The 27,209-nt window shown below is 47.6% G+C and overlaps 1 protein-coding gene and 1 non-coding gene across 2 annotated transcripts in view; both read right to left on the reverse strand.

Annotated features, from left to right (window-relative positions):
- Window positions 1–363: 363 nt before the first annotated feature.
- LOC119941710 lies at window positions 364–501 on the reverse strand. Its single transcript, XR_005455293.1, has one exon. It is a non-coding gene; the product is annotated as a small nucleolar RNA SNORA7 (small nucleolar RNA).
- A 1,743-nt stretch (window positions 502–2,244) lies between these two features.
- The window catches only part of LOC119941265, a 32,193-nt gene continuing 7,228 nt past the window's right edge, over window positions 2,245–27,209 (reverse strand). Inside the window, exons 7-20 of the mRNA XM_038761647.1 lie at window positions 24,964–25,093; window positions 22,773–23,325; window positions 20,642–20,807; window positions 19,713–19,774; window positions 18,861–18,988; window positions 16,272–16,372; window positions 15,629–15,755; window positions 14,864–15,024; window positions 13,525–13,549; window positions 12,754–12,867; window positions 10,844–10,975; window positions 7,945–8,177; window positions 4,400–4,520; window positions 2,245–2,998 (exon numbers count right to left, since the gene is read on the reverse strand). Of these exons, the coding sequence (XP_038617575.1) occupies window positions 2,445–2,998; window positions 4,400–4,520; window positions 7,945–8,177; window positions 10,844–10,975; window positions 12,754–12,867; window positions 13,525–13,549; window positions 14,864–15,024; window positions 15,629–15,755; window positions 16,272–16,372; window positions 18,861–18,988; window positions 19,713–19,774; window positions 20,642–20,807; window positions 22,773–23,325; window positions 24,964–25,093 (2,607 nt within the window). The 3' untranslated portion in view covers window positions 2,245–2,444. The remainder of the gene's footprint in view (window positions 2,999–4,399; window positions 4,521–7,944; window positions 8,178–10,843; window positions 10,976–12,753; window positions 12,868–13,524; window positions 13,550–14,863; window positions 15,025–15,628; window positions 15,756–16,271; window positions 16,373–18,860; window positions 18,989–19,712; window positions 19,775–20,641; window positions 20,808–22,772; window positions 23,326–24,963; window positions 25,094–27,209) is intronic.

Consider the following 27,209-nt stretch of genomic DNA (forward strand, 5'->3'; position numbering starts at 1 on the left):
GACCTCGGGCAAGTCACTTCACTATGCCTCAGTTCCCTCCTCTGTAAAATGAGGATTAAGACCATAAGCCCCTTGCAGGCCAGGGACTGTAACCAACCCGACAACCTCGAATCTACCCCAGAGCTGAGTACGGTGCCTGGCACATTGTCCGGTCTTAGTCCGTCAAGTTGTCTCCGACCCACAGCGACTCCATCACTCCCAAAACTCCCCACCTCCACCTGCAGTGGTACGGTAGTGTGTCTGTAGGGTTTTCTTGGTACAAATCCGGAACCAGTTTACCATTAACTTCTTCCACACAGCAAACTTGGGTCTCCAACTTCAAGACTGTCCCGCACCACTGCTGCCCAGCACAGATGAGTTTTGCCTTGTAGCAGATTGCCTGCCACTCGCTAGCCACTGCCCGAGCTAGGAATGGAATGGGAAGGCCTCTGCTTGACTCTCCCTCCCATAGCCGAGACTGGTAGAGTACTGGAAACTCTCCAGGTATGATCCTGAGAGGGGAGCCTGGTACACAGTGAGCACTTAATACCACAAAAAAAAAATACATACCACTGATTGATGTTACTGTCGTCAACGAATCCTACATGGGTTGGCCTCAAACAGGATTTTTTCTCCGTCTTCAATCCCATCGCTTGGTATCCTTATTTTCATAATGGCTTTGGTTGGAGAGAAACCACCCCCCACCCGACTTCCCATCCCCGATCTGTATTATTTGGGAGTGGCCCTCAATGAGTCGTATTTGTTGAGTGCTTACTGTGTGCAGAGCTCTGTACTAAGCGCTTGGGAGACTGTGATATAGCAGAGTTGGTAGACACGTTCCCTGCTCACAACGAGCTTACAGTCTAGAGGTCTCCAACCTAGTTTATGCCCTTAAACCATTTAACTCCATCTTCCTTGCTTGTTATATTGTGCTCTCCCAAGCGCACAGTACAGTGTTCTGCACACAGTAAGCACTCAATAATTACAATTATCTCCAAATTTAGCTAGTGGTAGTGAGATCATAACCTTCATCTATCTCCGGACTGTAAGCTCGTTGTGGGCAGGGAATGTGTCTGTTATATTGGTGTGTTGTACTCTCCCAAGTGCTTAGTACAGTGCCCTGCACACGGTAAGCACTCAATAAATACCACTGACTGATTGATCTCGGCAACTCGCAGTGAGGCACCAGAGAGTCTAATTCAATTCATTCGTATTTATTGAGCGCTTACTCTATGCAGAGCATTGTACTAAGCGCTTGGGAAAGTTGGACGAGGTCCTTGTTGGACAATACTTCCGCCGAATGACAACCTTTACATCATTTGCTTCTAAATGAAATTGTTCCCTTCGTTATGTTGCCAGCTTGTACTTCCCAAGCGCTTAGTACAGTGCTCTGCACACAGTAAGTGCTCAATAAATACGATTGAATGAATGAATACCCTTAAGTTACCTGTTCAGCGATCTCTTCGACGCCTCAGCGATTCCTTCTTTCTCGATTGCGTGGGAAGGAATTTACTTGTAACATTCAACTGCAGTGTCAGGGTGGTTGGGTCTTTATGTGGGACAGGGTTTATCCCCTGGGTGGAATATTGTGAGGTGATTTTAACCCAGAAGTAAAGCATCGAAACAATATCTGCTGGATCACTAGATCGTATGTATTGTGAAGTGGTGGTAAGCAGGAATTTTTAGTAACTCAGTCGTATTTATTGAGTGCTTACTGTGTGCAGAGCACCGGACTAAATCCTTGGGAGGGCACAATACAACACTATAACAGACACATTCCCCGCCCACAACAAGCTTACAGTCTAGAGGGGGAGACAAGACATTAATAGAAATAAATGACAGCTATGTACCTAAGTGCTGAGGGGCTGGAATGTTATATTGGTGTGTTGTACTCTCCCAAGTGCTTAGTACAGTGCCCTCCCCCTTTTAGACTGTGAGCCCACTGTTGGGTAGGGACTGTCTCTATATGTTGCCATCTTGTACTTCCCAAGCGCTTAGTACAGTGCTCTGCACACAGTAAGTGCTCAATAAATACGACTGATTGATTGGAATGGAAGGTGAATAAAGGGAGCAAGTCAGGGCAATGCAGAAAGAAGAGGAAAGGAAAACTTGAAGAGTGCTGGGTTTTTTTGGGTTTTTTTGTGTGGGGGGTGTGGGTGGGCAGGAAATGCAGGCTATCCCCCATTCTTTGGCTTTTGGATCATGCCGCCCATCCTTCGCTCCTTCCGGGATGAACTCCTCTCTGGAGGCATCGGACGGCAAGAGGAAGTGAAACTGCATTTTTATAAATGAGAAACGCCCTTAAAAGCGGTGGGAGGAGAGAGAACATAGAGATGGGCCCCCAGAAGCCGGTGGTAGAACAATTCTTTTAATTCAACGGGGAGGCCCGTGTACAAGCCACGCCAACCGCCGGTGGAAACGCCTCCGCTAGGAGACCGACCTCAGCATCCGGCCCTCTTTCGTATCTACTGACCTGCTTTTTGCCTCATCATCCTCTTTATCCAGCTGAGGAAAGCGGCCACTTTGGTGTAGACGCCAAACTTCCCATCCTGCGCGCACCCTTCCCCCCAGCTGACGATTCCCGTGACGAAGTAGGTGTCCTTGTATTTCGTCACGTGGGGCCCCCCGCTGTCTCCTTGACAGGCGTCTTCGGGCCTGGAGTCGTAGCCGGCGCAGAACATGTTGGGGGTGATGTCGAAGCTGCTGGACTGCTTGCACCTGCTCCGCTCCACGTAGGGAACTTCCAGCATCTTCAGGATGGTGGAAGGCCGGCCCTTCTCGTGGACTCGCCCGAATCCGCTGACCACCCCCGCTTTCTGGTTCATCAGGACGTCCTCGGCCCAGTCCTTCTCGGGCAGGCAGGCCGGGCTGACGTTCATCCGGAACGTGATGGGGGTCTTCAGTTTGATCATGGCGATGTCGAAGTCGTAGGTCTTCTTCACGAACCTGCTGTGCACGATCACCTTCTCCACTTCATGCGCCATCTCGCTGCTGTCTTTCTTCTCGGTGTCCCGCTCCCCTGCGGGGCCGTGGAAAGTTGCAGTCATAATAATAATGATTGTGGTATTTGTTAAACATTTACAATGTGCCAGGCACCGTACTAAACGTTGGGGTACATACGAGATAATCAGGTGGGCGATAATAATGATCGTGGTATTTGTTAAACATTTACAATGTGCCAGGCACCGTACTAAACGTTGGGGTAGATACGAGATAATCAGGTGGGCTGATATGCACCCGACCCCCACAACACTTAGGTACATATCTTAAATGCCACATTATAAATGACTTATTTAATCACATTGATGTCTGTCTCCCCCTCTAGACCATAAGCTCATTATGGGCAGGGAATGGGTCTGCTAATTCTGTTGTACTCTCCCAAATGCTCAGCAAATACCACTGATGGACTGTAGCTCTTCAGAAACAATTTTCCAGTGTCTTTTCATATCCACTACTTGGTTCTCACAACATCTCTCTGAGCTAGGGCGAGGCAGGTATTAGTAAGCGCTGGCACCTAGTAAGCGCTTTACAAATACCATCATAAGTATTCTTCTTCCTTGGCATATTTCAGGGGCTGCTGTCCTGGGCATCCCCCAGGAGGGAGCATTTGGGAAAGAGGGCCCTGTTGGCGGCGAGCTCAGGAGAGGCTCTGTTGGCCCGTTGTTGGGTAGGGACCGTCTCTATATGTTGCCAACTTGTACTTCCCAAGTGCTTAGTACAGTGCTCTTGCATCATCATCATCATCATCATCAATCGTATTTATTGAGCGCTTACTGTGTGCAGAGCACTGTACTAAGCGCTTGGGAAGTACAAGTTGGCAACATATAGAGACAGTCCCTACCCAACAGTGGGCTCACAGTCTAAAAGGGGGAGACAGAAAACAAAACAAAACAGTGCTCTGCACACAGTAAGCGCTCAATAAATATGACTGATTGAATGAATGAATGAATGAATGAATTGCCCCATTATACAGATGAAGAAACTGAGGCACAGAGAGATTAAGCAATCTGCCAGAGATCAAATCCTACTCCCTCCTATTTAGACTGTGAGCCCTATGTGGGGCAGGGACTGGATCCAACTGGATTAACTTGCAAGTCGGAGGATTTGGGGCCTAATCCCGGCTCTGCCACTGGCCAGCTGTGTGACCTTGGGCGAGTCACTTCTCCACGCCTCAGTTTCCTCACCAGTAAAACGGGGATTACATCTTACTCCCTCCTCTCTAGACTGCGAACCCTATGTGAGACAGGGAATGCGTCTAACCGGGTTATCTTGTATCCATCCCAGCGCTTAGAACAGTGCTCAGCACAGAGTAAGCGCTTAACAAGTACCATAGTCATTTCCCAAGAAACACCCTGGAGCCTGGGAGACTGAAGGAACGTTTGTCAAGACAGTGGAGACCTTCCTCCCGGAACAGACTTACCTACTCTAACTTTGAACCTTTTTGCTTGGTGCATGCAGTGAGCTGCAGAGAGGATGTAGAACTCGTTCAGAATAGTCCCGCCACAAAACCCTTGATCGTTTTCATCGTTTACGAGGAGAGCCTGCAGAGAGAACCAGTGGGTCGCATCAGTACCGAGACAAAAACCAATCAATCCACGGTATTTATGGAGCGCTTACTCTGTGCAGAGCACTGTCGTAAGCGCTCGGGAGAGTTCGTCGTTGGTAGACACATTCCCACAATGAGCTGACAGTCGAGAGGAAAGCACATTTTAGTAAAACCAGCTCCTTCCCCAAGGTAAAAAAATTTTCTGCCTCGGATAAGATCACTTTTCCAGTGATTAAAGGAAACATTTTTCCAGTGACAGCTTTTAGAGCCAAATGCGAGAAGGAATATTTTTTTTTTTTCTTTTCAACTGGGAGGCCAGGATGGGGGATCTCAAGAAGAGGCTTGGAGTAGTGGCATTTGACAGAATTTTTCCAGAACAGAAATCTAGTTTCTACACAGTGTCTCAATGCACCAAGTACGGGAAGCCTGGTGAACTGAAAGGTGGATGTAGATTTAGGAAGTCTATGAAACCTTGTTTGTTGGGACCCTTAGTGTCAAAGGAAAGTAGACATTATTTGAAAATGTGGTTAGTAAAGTCTGTTGAGAAGCAGCAGAGCCTAGTGAAAAGAACGTGGGCCTGGCAGTCCAAAGACCTGGATTCTAATCCCGCCTCTGCCACTTGTCTGCTATGTGACCTTGGGAAAGTCACATCACTTCTCTGTGCCTCAATTTCCTCACCTGTAAAATGGGACTGCGACTGACCCTATTCTCTTGATTCTACCCCAGCACTGAGTGCAGTGCTCTGCACAAAATAATAATATATTTGTGAAGCGCTTACTATGTGCCAAGCACTGTTCTAAGCGCTGGAGTAGGTACAAGGTTGTCAGGTTTTCCCACGTGGGGCTCACAGTCTTAATCCCAATTTTACAGATGATGGAATTGAGCCCCAGAAAAGTTAGGGACTTGCCCAAGGTCACACAGCTGACAAGTGGCGGAGCAGGATTAGAACCCACAACCTCTGTCTCCCAAGCCCGTGCTCTTTCCACTAAGCCACACTGCTTCTCTAGTAAGTGTTTAACAAATATCACCATTATTATTAATCAGTCCATCAATGGTATTTACTGAATGTTTACTTGGTGCAGAGCTCTATACTAAATGCTTGGTAAAATCCGACATGTCCACAAGGAGCTTACAGTCTAGACGGGGAGGTGGACATTAAAATGTATTTCAGAGTATAAGGAAGTGTACATAAGTGCTGTGAGGTTGGGGTATGCTTAAGGCTACAGACCTGAGTGTACATCTGACATTTATTGGTAAAATCTAAAGTTAGAACCACATCAAGTTAACTGAAGGGAAGAGGATCTGAAGCTCATTGTGGGCAGGGAATGTGTCTACCAATTCTGTTCTGCTGTTATATTGTACCCTCCCAAGTGCTCAGTACAGTGCTCCGCACACAGTAAGCGCTCCACAAATATGATTGATTGACAGAGGATTCAGAAGAGACAATTCTTGACGACCCAGCTATCCTAGGGGAAGATTTCATAGAAGAGAAAGTCAGAGAAAGAGACAGGCTATTACTGACACTACTAAGGCTAAAGAAACACACAAGGAAGGAAACAGGCAGACCCATACAAACCTTTAAAATGACATTTGAAAAAAATGCTCCTACGATGTAATCTTTTTACTAATTCTTACTGGATTCCCCCAGACCTTTTAGTCTGAATTAGTGAGGTTTTACTAGTGCATATTTTTGTTCTGCAACTCATCAGTCAATAGTATTCATTGAGCACTCACACTGTAGTAAGCTCTTGAGAGAGGTACAGGAGAGTAAGTAGATACTCTGTGTCTTCAAGCCTATCATTACCTGTATTATAACCTTCACGCCTATAATAATTATAGCACCTCTATATATTATATATATATATATATATATATATATATTTGCTTCTCCAGTCTCTTAATTACCTATAAAATAATGAAGCTGGATTTGTAGTTAATGGGCCAGGTTAACTCGGAGACGTGGAAAATATCCTTAATAATAATAATTGTGGTAGTTGTTAAGTGCTTACTATGTGCCAGCTGGGGTAGATACAAGCTAATCAGGTTGGACACAGTCCCTGTCCCATATGGGGCTCACAGTCTTAATTCCAATTTTACAGATTAGGGAACTGAGGCACAGAAAAGTGAAGTGGCTTGCCCAAGGTGGGCCAGCAGACAAGTGACAGAGCCAGGTTTAGAAAACTTAATAATTATCCATCTCTTTGAGGTACCACCCTGTAGGCAGGGTATTGGATTGGGTGACCCTCCTAGCGTAAGGGTGTCAAAGTCTGGAGGTTCATTTTAGCTGAACAGACAGCCAAACAGGCCATTTCTTTATTGTTGTATTTCCACATGAAGGAGCTGTCCTACCACTGGTGAATTTCAATGACAGCCTCAATCCTAGAGTTCGAGCAGTGTGGCCTAGTGGAAAGAAGAGCACAGGCCAGGGACTCAGCGGAGCTGGGTGCTAATCCCGGCTCTGCCGTGTGCCCGCCGTGCGATCCCAGGCAAGCTCCTTGACTTCTGGGGGCCTCAGTTTCCTCATCTGTAACAGGGAGATTCAATACTGTGTTCTCCCTCCTACTTAGAATGTGAGCCCCATGAGGGACAGGGACTGGCACAGAGTAAGCGCTTAACAGATACCATAATGGTTATCCTATTATTGTTATCCACCATATATCGAAGCTTGTTTGGGAGGATCATGCCTATAGACTGTAAGGTCGTTGTGGGCAGGGAACGTGTCTGTCAACTCTTGCGTTGTCCTCTCCCAAGTGCTTAGTATAATGCTGTACACACAGTGGGCACTCAGTCCATCATTCATATTTATTTATATCAACAGATAAATAAATGTATTTATTTTTAGACTGTGAGCCCACTGTTGGGTAGGGACTGTCTCTATATGTTGCCAACTTGCACTTCCCAAGCACTTAGTACAGTGCTCTGCACATAGTAAGTGCTCAATAAATACGATTGATTGATTGATTGTTGTTCTAAGTGCGTGGGAGAGTACAATATCACGGACTTGGTAGACAGGAGGACCTGGGTTCTAATTCCGGCTCCGCCACTTGTCTTTCGGGTAACCTGGGGAGAGTCACCTCAATAAATACCACTGATTGACCGACTGAAGAAGGCCCTCTTTCTCTCTATTCCATTGACTGGGGGCGGGGGACAAGGATCCGCATTCTAATCCCAGCTCTACCGTGTGTTCTCAGGCAAGTCGCTTCACTTCTCTCAGTTGCCTCATCTGGAAAATGGGGATGAAGACCGTGAGCCCCATGTGGGTCAGGGGCTGTGACCAACCCAGTTAACTTGTAACTATCCCAGTGCTTAGTGCAGTGCCTGGCACATAGGAAGCGCTTAACAAATACCATAAAAAAGAAGAAGAGAGAAGGGTCAAACCGTAAGTTTGGCTTAAGCAGGTGGGCGTCCCAAACAATTACCTGCCAAGGACATTCCCCATCATTGCATTCTCTTCCTCCAACTATCCTCACAAGGGCATTTTCGCCAGGTTCCGCAAGGGTCATGTTCTGGTCTGGAGGCTCGGCTTCGAAGGGATTTTCCGTGGCCTCTAAGACATCTTCAGTGATGTGAGCGTTGTCATCATCCTGCTTCTCAGGCAATTCAGCTGACCGCTTCCTCCTTTCCACCGTGAGTTTCCCACACGGGAAAGGAACTGGACCGAGAGAAAAAGAAGACAACACTGCAACATAAACATAGTCAATGGCAATTGTTGAGCGCTTGGTCTGCGCAGAGCACAGCTCTGAGTGTGAGATTCCCACATGGGAAAGGGTCTGGACCAAGGCAAAAAGGAGACGATACTGCAACGTAAACATAAACGGTGGTATTTGCTGAGTGCTTAGTCTGTGCCGCGGCACTGTTCTAACCGCTTAGCACTGATCTAATGATCTATAATCAGGGTCAGCTTCAGATGGAAGCAGTCGATTCAGGGTGTAACATGGAGGGGGAGAGAAAAGCTCTTCTGAGAAACGTGGACATCTTTTTGCATGTTGTGTGCATACAGGGGCTTAGTACAGAGCCCCTTTCTCTCCCGCTCTCTCCCACCAGAAAGAATAAATGCCTGGAAGCAGATCCTACAGATCATCCTTCCTGGAATTGTTCAGCCTCACCAACTCTTCCAATTCAAAATGACATTGTGTTCTTTCAGTCCCTTTCAAAACGCAAGGAATGTGTCTGTCTATTGTTATATCATACACTGTACATCATCGTACAGTGCTCTGCACCCAATAAGCGCTCAAAAAATACGACTGAATTGAATCCCCTCTCCATTATCCACACGAATGATCCAGTCCGGATTTTCTAGATCTGGATTTCTCCTCCTTTCTGTATTGCTGTTTGTGTTTTGCTACTCAAATTAACACTGGTATCATAGCACGGGCCAGGGGAAGGGCTGTGGAGTTTAAAAAGAGGCAATTTTGTTGTCTGTTGGCAATTCTGGCCAAATGCTTAGTGAGGAAGAAGGTGGAAACTATTAGATCAGCTGAGACTTTTAATGTTTCCCATCCTCAATACCGTGGACAAGAGAGATTAGGTTGAAAGTCTTCTCGATTGCTTTTTCTCCCTCAAAGTAGATTTTTTTTCAATGTCAGAACTACCTCGTCTAACTCCGGTTAAAATAACCTTCCATAAGTATTAGAGTGAGTGTCACAATGAGGCAACGTGGGCATATCTATCCTATTTATTTACATATCTATCCTATTTATTTTATTTTGTTAGTATGTTTGGTTTTGTTCTCTGTCTCCCCCTTTTAGACTGTGAGCCCACTGTTGGGTAGGGACTGTCTATATGTTGCCAATTTGTACTTCCCAAGCACTTAGTACAGTGCTCTGCACATAGTAAGCGCTCAATAAATACGATTGATGATGATGATGATGATGATGATGGAAGCAGGCTCTTTAAGTTTCTAAATCCTCATAAAAGTGGTAGTTGCAAATTGAGGGAAGGCACACTGCATTTGTGCTGCTATTTCACCACCCAAAAGAAACATTTAAAGGAGTCCCATTAATGTCCGTTTGCCTGCTTTTTTGTTTTTTTAAATGGTATTTGTTAAACACTTCCTATGTGCCAGGCACTGTTCTAAGGCTGGAGTAGATACAAGATCATCAGGCTGGACGCAGTCCCTGTCCTGCCTGGGGCTCACAGTCTTAATCGCCATTTTCCAGCTGAGGTAACTGAGGCACAGAGAAGTGAAATGACTGCCCAAGGTCACACAGCAGACAAGTAGTGGAGCAGGGATGAGACCCCAGGTCCTCCTGACTCCCAGGCTGGGGCTGTATCCAGTAGGCCACATTGCTTCCCCTAGGGAAATGGGGAGAACTGTGGTCTGTCAGATATAAAGAGGAGGAAACTTCCAGGCAGGGGGAAGGATGTGAGCCGGAGAGCAGTGCTGGGAGATAAGAGACCAAGGCACATTGAGGAACAGCTTGAGACCAATGAAGAGGGACAGCTGGGTTGAAGTGGGTGGATAACGATTACCGCATCTGTGAAGCGCTTACTATATGGGGAAGCAGTGTGGCTTAGGGGATAGAGGAAGGGGCCTGGGTTCTAATCGCGGCTCTGCCACTTGTCCGCTCTGTGATCTTGAGCCAGCCACTTCACTTCTCTGGGCCTCAGTTACCTCATCTGGAAAATGCCACTTGTCCGCTGTGTGATCTTGAGCCAGCCACTTCACTTCTCTGGGCCTCAGTCACCTCATCTGGAAAATGGGGATTAAGACTGTGAACCCCATGTGGGAGAGACTGCGTCCGACCCAATCATCTTGGATCTACCCAGCGCTTAGTACAGTGCTCGGCACATAGTAAGCACTTAACAAATCCCACTATGATTATTATGTGGCAAGTACCGTTCTAAGCACTAAGTGGAGAAGATGAGGATAAATTTTGCCAGCAAAACCCACTCAGCACACTACCAATTTCAAAATGCTTCTGCTCCTTGACCCAACTGATAATGGCCTGCTTTGAAATTTTTATTTCGTTAAGTGTACTTGTTAAGCACTTACTATGTGTCAAGCACTGTTCTAAGCGCTGGGTTAGGTCCAAGCTATTCAGGTTGGACACAGTCCACGTCCCACCTGGGCCTCACAGTTATGTCGGAGGGAGAACAGGGATTGAATCTCCATTTTGCCGAGGAGGGAACTGAGGCCCAGAGAAGTGAAGTGATTTACCCAAGGTCACACAGCAGACAAGCGGCGGAACTGGGATTAGACCCCAGGTCCTTCCAACTCCCAGGCCCGGGCTCTAGATACTAAGTGACGCTATTGTAAAAGAAGTTCGTTCCCACCCAGAGCCAGGGTTGGAGTTTACTCCGGCAACTCTGACCTACCTGTGGGGATACAGGATTTTTTATCATCTCCCAGGATGTAGCCCTGAGCACAGGAACAGACCACCGAGTTGACACCAGATTTGCAGAAATGTTCACAGTCTCCATTGTTCAAGCTGCAGATCTTGATGGTTGCTGCCCAAGAGAAAATCCAGTCAGTCACGAAGCCATCGGGCTAGCCCGCTGACAGGACCGTTCCGTGGCTCGCTAAAGGAAGACGAGGGAACTGCAGTGAAGGTGGGGAAAGGGACTCCATCGATCATTCCATCAGTCACATGTATTGAGCGCCTACGGGGTGCAGAGCACTCTGAGAACTTGGGAGAGTCCATTCCCTCCCCACAGTGAGCTTACAGTCTAGAGATCCAGCACTTTTTCTACCTCTAACCTCCAGGACAGAAGGAAGATTGTCATGCTGTCCCCTCATTTTACTAATGTCCTTGGTTGGAACTTGCAGATTTTTTTATTTTTTTTTTTGCATTTCAGTCTCAGCCCACAGTTGTTTTTTATGGTATTTGTTAAGCACTTACTATATATCAAGCACTTTACTAAGCACTGGGGTTGCTACAAGCTCATCAGGCCCCTAATGGGCTCACAGTGTAAGTAGAAGGGAGAACAGGTACTGAATCCTTAGTACAGTGCTCTGCACACAGTAAGCGCTCAATAAATACGATTGAATGAATGAATGAATCAATCAATCGTATTTATTGAGCACTTACTGTGTGCAGAGCACTGTACTAAGCGCTTGGGAAGTACAAGTTGGCAACATCTAGAGACAGTCCCTACCCAACAGTGGGCTCACAGTCTAGAAGGGGGAGACAGAACAAAACCAAACATATTAACAAAATAAAATAAATAGAATAGATATGTACATGTAAAATAAATAGAGTAATACATATTTACAAACATATATACATGTGCTGTGGGGAAGGGAAGGAGGTAAGACAGGGGGATGGAGAGGGGAACGAGGTGGAGAGGAAGGAGGGGGCTCAGTCTGGGAAGGAGGTGAGCTTTCAGTAGGGCCTTGAAGGGACTCCCCATTTTGCAGATAAGAGAACTGAAGCTCAGAGAAGTGAAGGGACTTGCCCAAGGTCACACAGCAGTGGGACAGGTATGAGGCAGAACTGGAATTAGAACCCGGGTCCCCTGACTTCTAGTCCCATGCTCTTTCCAGGGACAAAGCACAGGTCCTGCACTGGTTTTGTCTTCACGAATCGTGCTGGCAGATTTATCCGTAACTCACTTGAGGACTATGTAAGAATGACCAGGAGGGACTGAAAATCGAATGCACGATCAGTGTTCCGGTTAGGAAAAAATCATTTTTCCCAATATCATTTGGTCTTTGAATAACTCAATTTTTCTACATTTAAGTTTTAACTTAGAGGAAAGTCCTTGACACTGAAGAGAAGCAGCGCAGCTTAGGGGATAGAGCACGGGCCTAGGTTCTAAACCCAATTCTGCCACTTCTCTGCTAGGTGACCTTGGGCAAGTCGTTTCACTTCTCTATGCCTCAGTTCCATCATCTCTAAAATAGGGATTAAGACCCCAGCATGCAGTAGAGTGCCTGGCACATAGTTAAGTGCTTTAAAAAACAACTACCCAGAAATCTTGTAATAATAAAGCAGCAAAGGCAGCAGTCACCAAAGACTGAATTGAGACGATGAATTTTGGTGTTTACAGTTTACCCCAGACGAAATCAAACGTGGCTTTGGGTGTCCATCCAGAGGAAATCCAGGTCTTGCACTGCCACTCCTGTGTCTGTCTGTTGTTCTATTGTACTCTCCCAAGTGCTCAGTACAGTGCTCTGCACACGGTAACGGCGCTCCATAAATATGACTGAATGAATAAACGCTCCCTCTTCTCTCAATACTTCCCTTGGCAATCCCATCTGGAGCCTTTCAACCGAGGATACTTACTGGTTTCACAGTTTTTGCCCTCGTATCCCGCTGAACACAAGCACGTGTATTCGCCGAGGCCATCCTTACACAGTCCTTGATTCTGACAAGGATTGGCTTCACACTGGTCGCCATCTGCAAAGGAAAGTCTTGGAGACCAAAGTTGGCAGAGATATTCGTCACCCTGAAGGGCGTTCTCTTTTAGCTGCTGCTCTTTACTGTGCGGTTTGCCCACAGAGCCACTGAAATCAAAGGCTGAAGGAGTCACAATTTCCAGATTTATGTCTTTCTTTGGGGTGGGGGGCGAGGGGCGGGTGTTCACCGGCAGCCTCTGGCTTGAAGAGTAGAGGGGCAGGATGGCAGGGTGGAGGAGGGAGGGGGTGGCAAGCTAAAAGGATGTTATATTTTGGGTTTTTTTATGGTATTTATTAAGCACTTCCTATGTGCCAGGCACTGTACTAAGCACCGGGGTAGATACAAGCCAATCACGGTTTGAACACAGTCCATGTCCCACATGGAGCTCACAGTCAATCCCAATTTTACCAGTGAGATAAACTGAGGCACAGAGAAGTGAAATGACTTGCCCAGGGTCACACAGAAGACACGTGGTAGAGCTGGGATTAGAAGTCCTTCTGACTAGGAGGCTTGTGCTCTATCCACTACGCCATACTCTCTCTCTCTGTTCTGGAATTAGATCTTTAGATGTCTACGGTTTACCTCCACCCTCAGCAACGTTTATTAGCAGAATGTATTTCTTCCCACATTAAAAAAAAATAGTCAAAATAATCTCACCTCTGTATATATTCCAAAATTCATTCTGATTGGAAAAAGCACATTTAAGTAGAGGTTAGGAAATCACAAAGAATCTGTAGCATAAATGTTCTCAAAACACTATGTTCAGAAAATCCAACTGGAACTCAATCAGCTGAGAACGCGGCAGTCGTCTTCTTAAAGTGCCTCACACTGAGGAAAAATCATGTTCCATTCCTGCCTCGAACCCACGCATCGACACAACCATTCCTTCCGACAGATGCACACTGTGGGAAGAACGTTTCTTAATTCCCCAACAGAGTTCTATCCATATCCAGTCATGTAAACACACGCTACGGCAGAATTGACCATACTAGAACAAACTGTCTATTTTATTTTGCCTCATCGTCTCCTCGAGTGCTAATTTTCCAAAATACCACAGATTGGCTCTGTATTGCCATCCTCCACATCTAGCCCACACGTTTCCCAGGTGGGGGCAATCCTAGAAAATATACTCAATCCTCCTAGGATACAGTCAAGGGAAAATGTTGGACGATGAATTAAGGCCTTCTATGAACTTGTTAATTTCCCCTTTCTGTCCTAAACCATCTCTCTAAAGCAGGAACACAATGCTTAGGGCAGAAGCAAGTTAGGAGGGACTTGAGAGAGATGGGAATGAAGAAGTAACTCTCCCAAGCGTTAAGCACAGTGCTTTGCACAAAGTAAGCTCTCACTAACTACAATGGAATAAATGTATGATTTTTTTCTATGTCGTTGCTTTTCTCTCAGTGCTTAGCATATGCCTTTTATGTTTATCTCCCCATTAGGATGTAAGCTCCTTGTGGGCAGGGCATGTGTCAGTTCACTATTCTGCACTTCTCTAGCGCCTAGCACAGTGCACTGCACAAAGTGGGTGCTCAAATGCTACAGTTCGACCCTTTCCCTTTCTTTGTGCTTTTTCTTTTCTGCTTTGAGTGGAAACTCTTAGAAAGGCAGGAAGCACATCGCCCTTTGACTGATCCTCCCTTAACCTACTTCTACCAGGGGCCGAAGAATCTGCTCGGCTTAATAATAATGGCATTTATTAAGTGCTTACTATGCGCAAAGCACTGTTCTAAGCGCTGGGGAGGGTACAATGTGATAAGGCTGTCCCACGGGGGGCTCAAAGTGTTCATCCCCATTTTACAGATGAGGAAACTGGGGCCCAGAGAAGTTAAGTGACTTGCCCAAAGTCACACAGCTGACAAGCGGCAGAGCCGGGATTTGAACCCGTGACCTCTGACTCCAAAGCCCGGGCTCTTTCCACTGAGCCACGCTGCTTCTCCAAGGCTTAAGGCTTAAGGCTAAGTGCATTATTCTTGCTCCAGAGCATTCGCCTTACAGTTTTCTCCGTGTCTTCAAACACTTCTCTGGCTTCTTCGAAGGAGCAGGTCTCTTCCACACATTCCCTTTCCAGGTTCCCTTTCTTCAGCTCCTCAAATAACGAATTCGCCCGCTTGGCCCGTTCCAGAACCTTGTTGGCATTTTCTCGACTGCTGAACACTAAAAGGAAAGCTGTTGGTTAGGGACCGGTAGGGCTGACCCAGAGAGGCCCCATCTCCCCTCTGCTTTTGTTTTTTTATCTCTTCCCTGTTCTCTCTTCTTCTCTTAGACGTCTCCAGGCTGGGGAAGACTTCTTGGGCCCCCTCAGAGCACTGTCCAAGGGAGTTTCTGCATTTCCTCTCCTGTGAACCACTTCCTTCCCCTTTCTAGAGTCCGGCTGAGAGGACGATGGGGAGGGGGAGGCGGAGGGATTCCCATCCTCCTCTCACTGGCTCTGTAACCCTTGGGTCCTCCTTTCTTCTCCCATTCTTTTCCCTCCCACCCTGCAGGAGCAGTTCCTTTCCCCTCTTCATCTTCATCCCCAGGTAGAAGCAAAGGATCGTGGAAGTTCTCACAGGAAGGAGATTTTGAGGCAAGGGTTGGCATGAACCCAACTGCCCCCGCAGTGGTCCTAGGTTGCCCCTCCCCACCACTCCGACCCCCCAACCTCACCCTTCAGATTATTCCAGGGTGCCAAGGCCCCTCCTCCCCCCATCCCAGAAAGCTCCCATTTTCATTTCAGTCCCTCAGAGGACCTCGCGGGAAGGGCCGGAGGGGCTCCTACCATTTTCCACAGCGGGTGGGAGGGCGGACAAGCAAGCGAACAGCAGCAGCACGAGATGCAGCCGGCCCGCCATGGCTGTGGAGAGCCGCCCTGTCTCCCCGGCAGCCGCGGGGCCTGCCCAGAGCAAGGTTCAGCCAACACTGCCCTCCCCGGACCGGGTTCTGTTGTCTTTCTGCTTATCACGGCAAACAGACCCGTGGGACTGATTGGTTGCTTGGGCCGGGCGGTGATGTCACGCAGTGCGGGACAGAGATGGTGCCGGCAGCGTCGGGGGCTCGGGGCCTAGCCGACACCCACCGCCTGCCCGAAGGCCTGTGAGGAAGCCGGCCTCCGGCCCGGAAGCGGTTTGGAAATGGGCTAAAGCACAGGGGTTGTCTTTTTTTTTTGGTGGCGGGGGGGGAGAGGCACCCTCCTGAGAGGTGCCAGAAGGGGAAGACTGTCTCTCTGCCATGCCACACCCTAGCAAAGTTGACCAGAGCCAGCCGGGGAGATGGGCTGGACGTGCGGATGGGGGTTATGGCGACTGTAATCTCACTGTGGGCAGGGAATGTTTCTGCTCTATTGTTGTATTGTACTCTCCCAAGCGATTAGTACAGTGCTCTGCACACTGTGAGCGCTCAGTAAATACAATTGACCGACTGACTGTCTTGCCCGGGGGACTGGTGGGGGTGGTCCACAGGATGTCAAACTCGCTGCACCCCAAGGTAAGCTGGACCGTGCCCCAGTTTTCAGCTGGTCTGTCCCCTGTGTGGAATTTATGTCACCAGAATCATTTATGTCCAATACTTTTATTTTAAATACATGTTCTCCCTCTACTTAGACCACGAGCCCTATGGTGGAGGATGGACAGTTGTGGGCAGGGCGTGTCACTGTTTATTGTATTGTACTTTCCCAGGCGCTTTGTACAGTGCTCTGCCCCTAGTAAGTGCTCAATAAATACAACTGAGTGAATGAATGAATGAATATCTGATCTCATTATCTTGCACCTACTCCAGCACCTAGTAGAGTGCTTGGCACATAGTAGTGCTTAACAAGTATTATCTAGCTTTATTTCTATTTATTCTGATGACCTGACACCTGTCCCCATGTTTTGTTTTGTTGTCTGTCTCTCCCCTTCTAGACTGTGAGCCCGTTGTTGGGTAGGGACCGTCTCGAAATGTTGCCAACTTGTACTTCCTTAGTACAGTGCTCTGCACACAGTAAGCGCTCAATAAATACAATTGAATGAATGAATATTATTATTACTAATAATTATTCTCCCAGCCTCCCTCCACCTCGGCTCCCACCACTGAGTCCTGGGGCTTAGAAGCAGAATCTCTGTTTATAGAGACCAGGGAAGGGAATGCCAGAGTTGTAGAATAAACAGGGAGGGTTCAGATTCCCTGGGGATCAGGACCAAATCCTGAGGGTTGTTGTAAAAGGCTCCAGGTGGTGTCATTGTGACATTGTGTATCCTGATACACACACACACTGTCCCCGTTACTTCCAGATCAGCAAAGCCACATTCTTTAATTCAGTCGTGTTTACTGAGCGCTTACTGTGTGCAGAGCACGGGACTAACATCCTGGATCCCTTCGTGCCTCCCATGGCCACCTTATTTCTGAAGGGGAAGCAGCGTGGTTTAGTGGCTAGACCTCGGGTCTGGGTTCTAATCCCAGCTCTGCCACTGGCCTGCTGTGTGACCTTGGGCAAGTCCCTTCACTTGTGTCGGCCTCAGCTTCCTCATCTGTAAACTGGGGACTCGAAACCTGTTCTCCCTCCTACTTAGATTGTGAGCCCCCCATGTATCCAGCCTGATTAACTGGAGTTGCCATTTGTTAAGCGCTATGTGCCGGGCACTTACTACATGCTGGGGTAGATAAAAGCTAACCAGGTTGGACACAGTCCATCTCCCACATGGGGCTCACAGTCTCAACCCCCATTTTGCAGGGGAGGGAACTGAGGCCCGGAGAAGTTAAATGACTCACCCAGGGTCCTACGGCAGACAAGCAACAGAGCCAGTATTAGAACCCAGGTCCTTCTGACTCTAAGGCCTGTACGCTCTTCATTAGAGCACACACTTCTTGTCGCCTTAGAACAGTGCTTGACACTTAGAAAGTGCTTAATAATAATAATAATAATAATTTTGGTATTTGTTAAGCGCTTACTATGTGCAAAGGCCCTACTGAGAGCTCATCTCCTCCAGGAGGCCTTCCCAGACTGAGCCCCCTCCTTCCTCTCCCCCTCCTCCCTCTCTCCATCCCCCCATCTTACCTCCTTTCCTTCCCTACAGCACCTGTATATATGTTTGTACATATTTATTACTCTATTTATTTATTTATTTTACTTGTACATATCTATTCTATTTATTTTATTTTGTTAATATGTTTAGTTTTGTTCTCTGTTTCCCCCTTCTAGACTGTGAGCCCACTGTTGGGTACGGACTGCCTCTATATGTTGCCAACTTGTACTTTCCAAGCGCTTAGTACAGTGCTCTGCACACAGTAAGTGCTCAATAAATACGATTGATTGATTGATTGCAAAGCACTGTTCTAAGCGCAGGGGAGGATACAACGTGATCAGGTTGTCCCATGTGGGCCTCACAATCCTAATCCCCATTTCACAGATGAGGTAACAGGCCCAGAGAAGTGAAGTGACTTGCCCAAAGTCACACAGCTGACCAGCGGTGGAGCCGGGATTTGAACCCAGGACTTCTGATTCCCAAGCCCGGGCTCTTTCCACTGAGCCACGCTGCTTCTCTTAAGACAGACCATAAAAAAATGGGGTAGGTGGGGGGGTAGATTCTTGCCTTTCTTTCCTTGTAAAGGTTATTTTGGGGGCACAGCCTCGGGACAGAGGCAGAAATCTGCCCCGAATGGCGATAGGGAAGGTCACAGCTCAGGCCGGGAAGGGGATTAGAGATCTAATGGCCGAGACTGGCAGATTGGGTCTGGTGGTGGCAGCCAGTTAATCTCTTATTTTGTATTTTCCCCAGCAGTCCAAGCTGTCCCCTGTCCTTTCACTTCCCTGTGCCTCAGTTACATCATCTGTAAAATGAGGATGAAGACTGTGAACCCCTCGTGGGACAGGGACTGTGTCCAACTTGTTTCTGCCTCAGGGCTCAGAGCATCCTGGACATACGTCCTAGGTTTTGGCAGCCTGGGGCCGGATTACTACAAAATAGTGCATCGCCGATGACATTTCAAGCTCCTTCCTGTCCTGTATCCACGAGGGCCATTAGTGGCCACTCTACCTGTGAGCTGAGGGGCGCTGGAATCTAATTTCCATTCAATTCCAACCCCTCTGGGAATGTTGGAAATGTAGCAATTCAGGATCGCCACCCTGGGGGGACTTTCATATGCTCCAAATTCTCCATTCCTCCTGGAGAGGGAACAGAACTGGCAGGCTCACCTCTGTTGACCAAGGGAAAGTTGCTCTGGGAATTCTCCTGTTGGTCTGCACAGTAAAGGTACGGAGTCTGAGGATTCTTGGGAATTGTTGGAGGATACTGATTCAGTTTTTCACTTCCCCCTTTCACCTGAAGACTTCCTGTCCCTCTTCTCCCCTTCCCGAGGTCTTTCTGTCCCCTTTCCCACTTTCCCCAGAGGATTTCCTGTCTCCTTTCTCCTGAAGACTTTCTTTCCCCATCCCTGCCTTTCGCCAGAGGAGTTCCTGTCCCTCTTCCTCTCCTTTCCTATGAAGATTTCCTGTACTTCTTCCCCTTTCCCCGAGAACTTCTTGTCTCCTTTCCTCTGAAAGACTGTCCCCATCTCCTCCTTTCCCCCCTTTCCCCCCCGAAGACTTTCTGTACTTTTTTCCCCATTTCCCTTGAGGATTTCCTGTCCCTCTTCCTCCCCTTTCCCCTGAAGACTTCCTGTCCCATTCCTCCCATTTCCCCTGAAGACTTAAAGTCCTTCTAACCCCTTTCCCGTCACACCTTATTGCACATCATTTCACAGCTCACCCCAGAAAGAAACCTTTCAACTGCTACGAATGTGGGAATGCTTTTAAAAACAACTCAGCCTTGAGCAAACATCAGAGATCGCACATTCTGACACCCCATAAATGTAACCAATGTAGGAAAGCTTTCAAATGGAGTTTGTACCTTATCAAACACCAAACCCTCAGCTGAACACTCAGATCTTCTCCAACGCCAGAGAAGTCACACTAGAGAGAAGCCATACAAATTTCACTAATGTGGGAAACCCACAAGCAGAGATCACATCTTATTGTACATTTTTGTGTGTGTGGCATTTGTTAAGCGCTTCTTAGATGCCAGGCTCTGTACTAAGCACTGGGGTAGATACGACCTAATCAAGGTTTGACCCACTCTATGTCCCACATGGGGCTCAAGGTCTTACTCCACATCTTACCGATGAGGAAACTGAAGCCCAGAGAAGTTAAGTGACTTGCCCAAGAGAATTCACACTGGTGGGAATCATACAGGCAGCACTCACACCTTATTGTACGTTTTTAAATGGTATTTGTTAAGACTTTCCTAGGTGCCAGGTACCAAGCGGTGTGGCCTAGTGGATAGAGCATGGGCCTGGGAGTTGGAAGGACCTGGGTTCTAATTTCGGCTCTGCCCCTCGTCTGCTGTGTGATCTTGGGCAAGTTACTTAACTTCTCTGTGCCTCAGTTCCCTCATCTGGAAAACGGGGATTAAGACTGCGAGCCCTCTGTGGGACAGGGACTGTGTCCAACCCGATTATCTTGTTTCTACCCCAGCGCTTAATACAGTGCTGTGCACACAGTAAGCGCTCAGTAAATACAATTGACTGAATTGAATGAATGCGAGCTCATCAGGTCCCACACGGAGCTCTCGGTCTAAGTAGGACGGAAAACAAGGATTGAATCCCCATTCTGCAGTTGAGGGAACTGAGGCTCAGAGAAGTTAGGTGACTTGCCCAAAGTCCCGGAGCAGATAAGCAGGGGGGAGTTGGGATTTGTACCCAGGGTCGTCTGGCTCCCAGGCCATGACTCTTTCCACTAGGCCCCGCTGCTTCCCTAGCGACCTTCCTTTCAATTTCCCACTTGAAGCTGGGGCGCCAATCCCGTCGCCGCCGTGACCTCACCTTGGTGTTGGGAAAGGGGTCTGAGGGAGAGCTTCTTCCCGGCCTGGATGGGGATAGGGTCCCTGCTCCTGGCCCAGGCAGGCCTCCGAATCGTCACCTCAGCTTCCGCCCCCTTTCGCGTCCAGCTTCGGCACAGGTGGCACCGAATTCAAAAATTCATTTCTCCGATGGGTTGGCATCTTGGCCCTCTGATGCCTCCCTCCAGCTCTTCCTGTTCCTTCACCAAGCACAAGGGTTAAAAAAAAAAACCACGAGCAGATACAGGGATGCTAAAATAATAATGACAATAATAATAATATTGGTTAAGCACTTACTAAACGCTAAACAGTGTGGACTAGCGGATACAGAGCCCGGGCATGGATTCTAGTCTCAGCTCTGTGACTTGTCTGCTGTGTGGTCTTTGGGGAGGTCACTGCTTCCCAGGGCCTCAGTTACCTCATTTGTAAAATGGGGATTAAGACTGTGAGCCCCACGTGGGACGTGGGCCTGATTAACTTGTAGCATGGCGTAGTGGATAGAACACGGGCCTGAGAATCAGAAGGTCATGGGTTCTAATCCCGGCTCAGCCACTTGTCTGCTCTGTGACCTTAGGCAGGTCACTTCACTGGGCTTCAGTTCTCTCTTTGTAAAATGGGGATTAAGAATGTGAGCCTCATGTGGGACAGGGACTGTGTCCAACTCGATTTGCTTGTATCCACCCCACCACTTAGTATAGTGCCTGGCAACATAGAAAAGTGCTTAAAAAATACCATAATTATTATTATTATTATCTATCCCTGTACTTAGAACAGTGCCTGGCACATAGTAGGTGTTTAACAATTCCCCCCCGCCCCCCCCCCCCCACCACACACACACAAAAATCACTATGCTAAGAGCTGGAGCAGATACGAGATAATCAGGTCAGACACAGACTCTTCTCCACATGGGACTTGCCGTCTAAAGGGAAAGGAGAAAAAGTATTCTCTCCCCATTTTACAGATGAGGAAGCTGAGGCCCCAAAAAGTGACTTCCCCAAGATCACACAGAAGACAAGTGGCAGAGCCGGCATTAGAACACATGGGATTCAACTGTTCTCGTTTCTCCTGACAGCTTCCAGCTGGGGAGAAGAAGCTGCAGGGGAAGAATGGGAGTCCGGCTTTTGTTGGGGCAATACACCTTTAAGAAATTATTATTTTCGGTCCCCAGGAAGTGCTGCAGTAGAGAGAGAGCAGCGTCCAGGGCAGCTCGGCAAGGGCTCACCTGGAAATTGTTGAGCCCTCTGAAAAACGAGTAGTCCTATCAAGACCGGTTTGCTTTCAAGTGAAGACCCAAAACATGGTCTGGGGGGTGAAATGTGGCTTTGGTGAGTGGAGAAAAAAGTACTGTTTGTTCAATACCCACTTTGAAGACGGTCAGTGGTGAAGTTCTAGAGTTGGACTTGGTCCTGAAAGTTAGAAGAGTAATTAGAAAAGAGGATCTTTGGGTTTGCTTTTTAGTCAAGACACAGAATAGGGCCTTTCATGATTCTCCCATATTCCGGTCAGGAATGGGATTCGACTGATCTCTAGTCTCCATTTACGCGGCAGCTATGGCTTAAAGGAGAGTTGGGATGATGGGAGGGGCAGAGAAAAATGGGGTGAGATACCTTGTATTTGAACTCTTGCTGTCATTAGAATGTTGTTTTGTGTTCTGATACTGTTTGCTTGTTACTTGGAGGCCAGCTCTACAAGGAGACTTGGGGAGCGAGAGAAGCTCATTGTGGGCCGGGAATATGCCTGTTTATTGTTCTGTTGTCCTCTCCCAAGCGCTTAGTGCAGTGCTCTGCACAACGGTAAGCGCTCACTAAATACGATCGAATGAATGAGGTCCTCTGCTTCCCAGGTCCCGGGTTCTCTCGGGAGCTGTTCGAAGGCCCCAGATCACAAATACCTTCCAAAACAGAAAAACGCCTTTATGTGGGAGAACAATTCCGTGCCGGGGAGCGTTTATTTCATCTCGGGGCAGGGGGAGAGAAAGGGGTCAGGATTCCAAAGAGGAATTTCAAAGAGCCGCAGCGCACTTGTCTTGAGGGAGGGAGGGAGGGAGGTGGGGGAGGGAAAAGGAGGGCCTAGGAATCCATATTCCTGTTCAACCACTCAATGAACTGGGACACCCTGGTGTAGATGCCGTAGTGGCCGACGGAGGCACAGCCCTCCCCCCAGCTGACGATGCCCGTCAGGAACCACGTGGCCTTGTACTTGGTGGCGTGAGGGCCGCCGCTGTCGCCCTTGCAGGAGTCCTTGGAGCCGTCTAGGTAGCCGGCGCAGAACATGTTGTCCGTGATGACGGGGGCCTGGGCCGAGTGGTTGATCCACTTCTTGCAATCCTGCGTCTTGATCCGCGGCACCTCGATCCTCATGAGGTGGAGGGAGGTGGCCCCCCGCTCCAGGAGCTGGCCCCAGCCGCTCACGGAGGACCGTCGCACCATGGCCAGCTCGCCGATGGACAGCCGCCACTCGGGCAGGCAGAGCGGCACCACGAAGTCGCTGAAAACCACCGGCTGGCTCAGGAGGAGCAGGGCGATGTCGTGGTCCGTCTGCGTCTGGACGTAAAGCTCGTGCCTGATGATCTTCCGCACTCCCACTTCCGATTCGCTCCCTTCTATTTGGCCTATTTCGTGCTCCCCTTGGAGAGAATCGATTAATGAGGGCTTACTGCATACAGGGCGCTGCCCTAAGCGCTTGGGAGAGGACAACGGAGGAGAGGCGGTAGATATGTTCCCTACCCATGAGCCTGTCCTTTCCCTGACTTTCCCATCACCGTAGACGGCACCGCCATCCTTCCTGTCTCACAAGCCCATGACTTTGGCATTATCCTGGACTCCTGTCTCATTCAACGCACATATTCAATCCATCACTAAATTCTGTCGGTTCCACCTTCGCGGCATCGCTACCCTCTGTCCTTTCCTCTCCATCCAAACCGCTTTCTTAATACAATCCCTCATCCTATCCCGCCTTGACTACTCTATCAGCCTCCTTGCTCACCTCCCAGCCTTCTGTCTCTCCCCATTCCAATTCAAACTTGGTTCCGCTGCCCGGATCATTTTTCTAGAAAAATGTACAGGACGTGTGTTCCCCACTCCTCAAGAAACTCCAGTGGTTGCCCATCCACCTCCACATCAAACAAAAACTCCTCTCCACCGACTTTAAAGCATTCAATCATCATGTCCCACTCCTACCACTCCTCGCTACTCTCCTACTACAATTCAGAGTGCACACTTCACTCCTCTAATGCTAACCTTCTCACTGTACCTTCATCTCATCTATCTCACCGCCGACCCCTCACCCACATCCTGCCTCTGGCCTGGAATACCTGCCCTCCCTCATATCAATCAATCAATCGTATTTATTGAGCGCTTACTGTGTGCAGAGCACTGTACTAAGCGCTTGGGAAGTACACGTTAGCAACATATAGAGACACATCCGACAGACAGTTATTCACCCCCTTTAAATTATGAGCTCCTCAAGGACAGGGAATGTGTCTAGCAACTCTGTTGTCTTGTACTCTCCTGAGTGCTTAGTACAGTGCTCTGCGCCCTGTAAGCACTCAATAAATGATGAATCAATTGGGGTTAACTATCATGGAACATAGGAACTGTGTTCCCTCCCAGTGCTTAGCACATAGTAAGCGCTTAATAAATGCCATAATTATCATTATTATTTTTTCTCCTGCTGCCACTGCTGCTGCTTTCTTTGCTTTCCAGAAGAAATCTAGGGAAACTTCTTCACATCAATCCTAAGAATTTAAGAGCAGAGATTGGCTCACCTCCCTCTGCTCTTCATCTGAGGCTGTGGTGGCATTCCCTGTGAGAGACCGTTTCTTGGTGACTACAGGATTAGGAAGTTAAAAGCCACAGTTCATTCCTCCCTCCACTAATAGCTGACCATCTTATCTCCGAGCCTCAGTTTCTCCATCTCTAAAATGGGGATGAATTTGTTTCCCTGGGGATAATTTGGTCTCCAGCGAAAGTCAGAAAGGAAATTGAAATTATTATTTTAGTCCTGGCTCCACGAGGAATGATATTCTTCGGAAACCAGAAGGGAGACGGGCAAAAGGCTTTTTCAGGCAAGCGTCTTTGAATGTCATTCCTTCTGTGAAGTCAATCGATCAGTATTTATTGAGCAACTACTGGGGGTACAGCACTGTACTAAATGCTTATGTGTCAACTGTACTGAAATATCTGTCACTGTTCCTTACACTGTTCAGTGTAATTCAACAAAATATGTTTTAAAAGGTAGGGGAGAAAAGAGGGAAGGTACTTACCCAGAACTACTGTTAGGTTTTGCATGTTTTTAAAGTTGATCCTTTCAAAGCAGTGAGCGGCAGAAACCACCCAGGTGGAAGATAGAAGGGTACCCCCGCAGAGCAGTTTCTGATTCATCATTATCAGAGCCTGCCCAAAGCCAAGAGATATATCAGTCAATCAATTGCATTTATTGAGCATTTCCTGTGTGCAAGGCACTGAACTAATATGGTGAAGGTTTTCTTGATTTTCCTGACCTAAACCTGGTCATAAGGATGTGAAAAAGTCTACCCTCCTTGGTCAAGCTTCTACTACTACTACTACTACTAATAATAATAATAATAATTTAATTGCAGCATTTAAGCACTTACTGGATGCCAGACACTGTACTAAGCACTGCGGGGGAGACAAGCAAATCAGGTTGGACACAGTCTCTGTCCCACATGGGGCTCAGTCTCAATCCATGTTTTACAGATGAGGTAACCGAGGCCCAGAGAAATGAAGTGACTTGCCCAAGTTCACACAGCAGACAAGTGGCAGAGCCGAGATTAGAACCCATGACCTCTGACACCCAGGCCCAGGCTCTATCCACTGTCTCACTGCTTTTTTGTGGATCTAGTATCCTATTAGTCTTCAGCATGAAAGGAAGGAAGAGGAAATGGATGGATAAGGAATAGACATTCAAATAGAAACATAAAAGTCTAGACTGTGAGCCCACTGTTGGGTAGGGACCATCTCTATATGTTGCCAACTTGTACTTCCCAAGCGCTTAGTACAGTGCTCTGCACACAGTAAGCGCTCAATAAATGCGATTGAATAAAAGTAAAATTCAAAGTGCACTTAACAGCAATCACTCAGCTGCTTTCTGGCAATGTCTTTTAGTCAAAGGTAAAGGGTGATTTTTTTTTTTTTCATTCTTGCAAGGAAGATCGTGACTAATTCGGGCCTTCAAAGCCTCATGGAAAAGGCCAAACTTGTTTAAGTGCCACACTTGGTGCTTAGGTAAATATAGATTTAGGTGGAAAAGAGCACAGGCGTGGGAGTCATAAGGTCATGGGTTCTAATACCGGCTTGGCCATTTTTCTGCTGTGTGACCTGGGCAAGTTACCTCACTTCTTGGTGCCTCAATTATCTCCTCTGGAAAATGGGGATTGAGACTGTGAACCCCACCTGGGACAGGGATTGTGTCCAACCCGATTTGTTTGTACCCACCCCAGCGCTTAGTTCAGTGTCTGGAACACAGTAAGCACTTAAAGAATATAATTATTATTAATCATTTATTATTAATCAATCAATCAATCAATCGTATTTATTGAGCACTTACTGTGTGCAGAGCACTGTACTAAGCGCTTGGGAAGTACAAGTTGGCAACATATAGAGACAGTCCCTACCCAACAGTGGGCTCACAGTCTAAAAGGGGGAGACAGAACAAAACCAAACATACTAAGTAAAATAAATAGAATAGATATGTACAAGTAAAATAAATAAATAAATAGAGTAATAAATATGTACAAACATATATACATATATACAGGTGCTGTGGGGAAGGGAAGGAGGTAAGATGGTGGGGATGGAGAGAGGGACAAGGGGGAGAGGAAGGAACGTATTTGTATTTGTTAAGCGCTTACTATGTGCCAAGCACTGTTCTAAGCGCTGGGTGGGATACAAGGTAATCAGGTTGTCCCACATGGGGCTCACAGTCTTAATCCCCATTTTATAGATGAGGGAACTGAGGCCCAGAGAAGTGAAGTGACTTGCCCAAAGTCACACAGCTGACAAGTGGCGGAGCTGTGATTAGAACCCATGACCTCTAAGTCCTAAGCCCGGGCTCTTTCCACTGAGCCAAGCTGCTTCTCATGATCATGTTTCACCCTCTTGCTATTGCCAGTTTTACTGAGGTTTTTCCAACTCCTCCCACTGTATTTAAGCACTTAGTACAGTGCTCTGCACATAGTAAGTGCTCAATAAAGACTAGTGAATGAATGAATACAGCCTGGATCTGGATGCCCGCCTTCTTAATCTACCTGGTACTGTACAAATCAGTCAGTCATATTTATTGAGCAATTCCTGGGTACAGAACACTGTACTAAGCACTCGGGAGACTACAATGTACCAAGAAACAGACACATTCCCTACTCACAATGAGTTTACAATCTAGAGATGGAGCTTACAGTCTAGAACTCTAAACACAGTAAGCATGAATCACGGAAACCATGACTGATTCCACTTGCATCAATTTTTTCCCAGTGCTTAGTTTGGTGCTTTG

The sequence above is a fragment of the Tachyglossus aculeatus genome, chromosome 20 (genome assembly GCF_015852505.1).
Source record: "Tachyglossus aculeatus isolate mTacAcu1 chromosome 20, mTacAcu1.pri, whole genome shotgun sequence".
Classification (NCBI taxonomy): domain Eukaryota; kingdom Metazoa; phylum Chordata; class Mammalia; order Monotremata; family Tachyglossidae; genus Tachyglossus; species Tachyglossus aculeatus.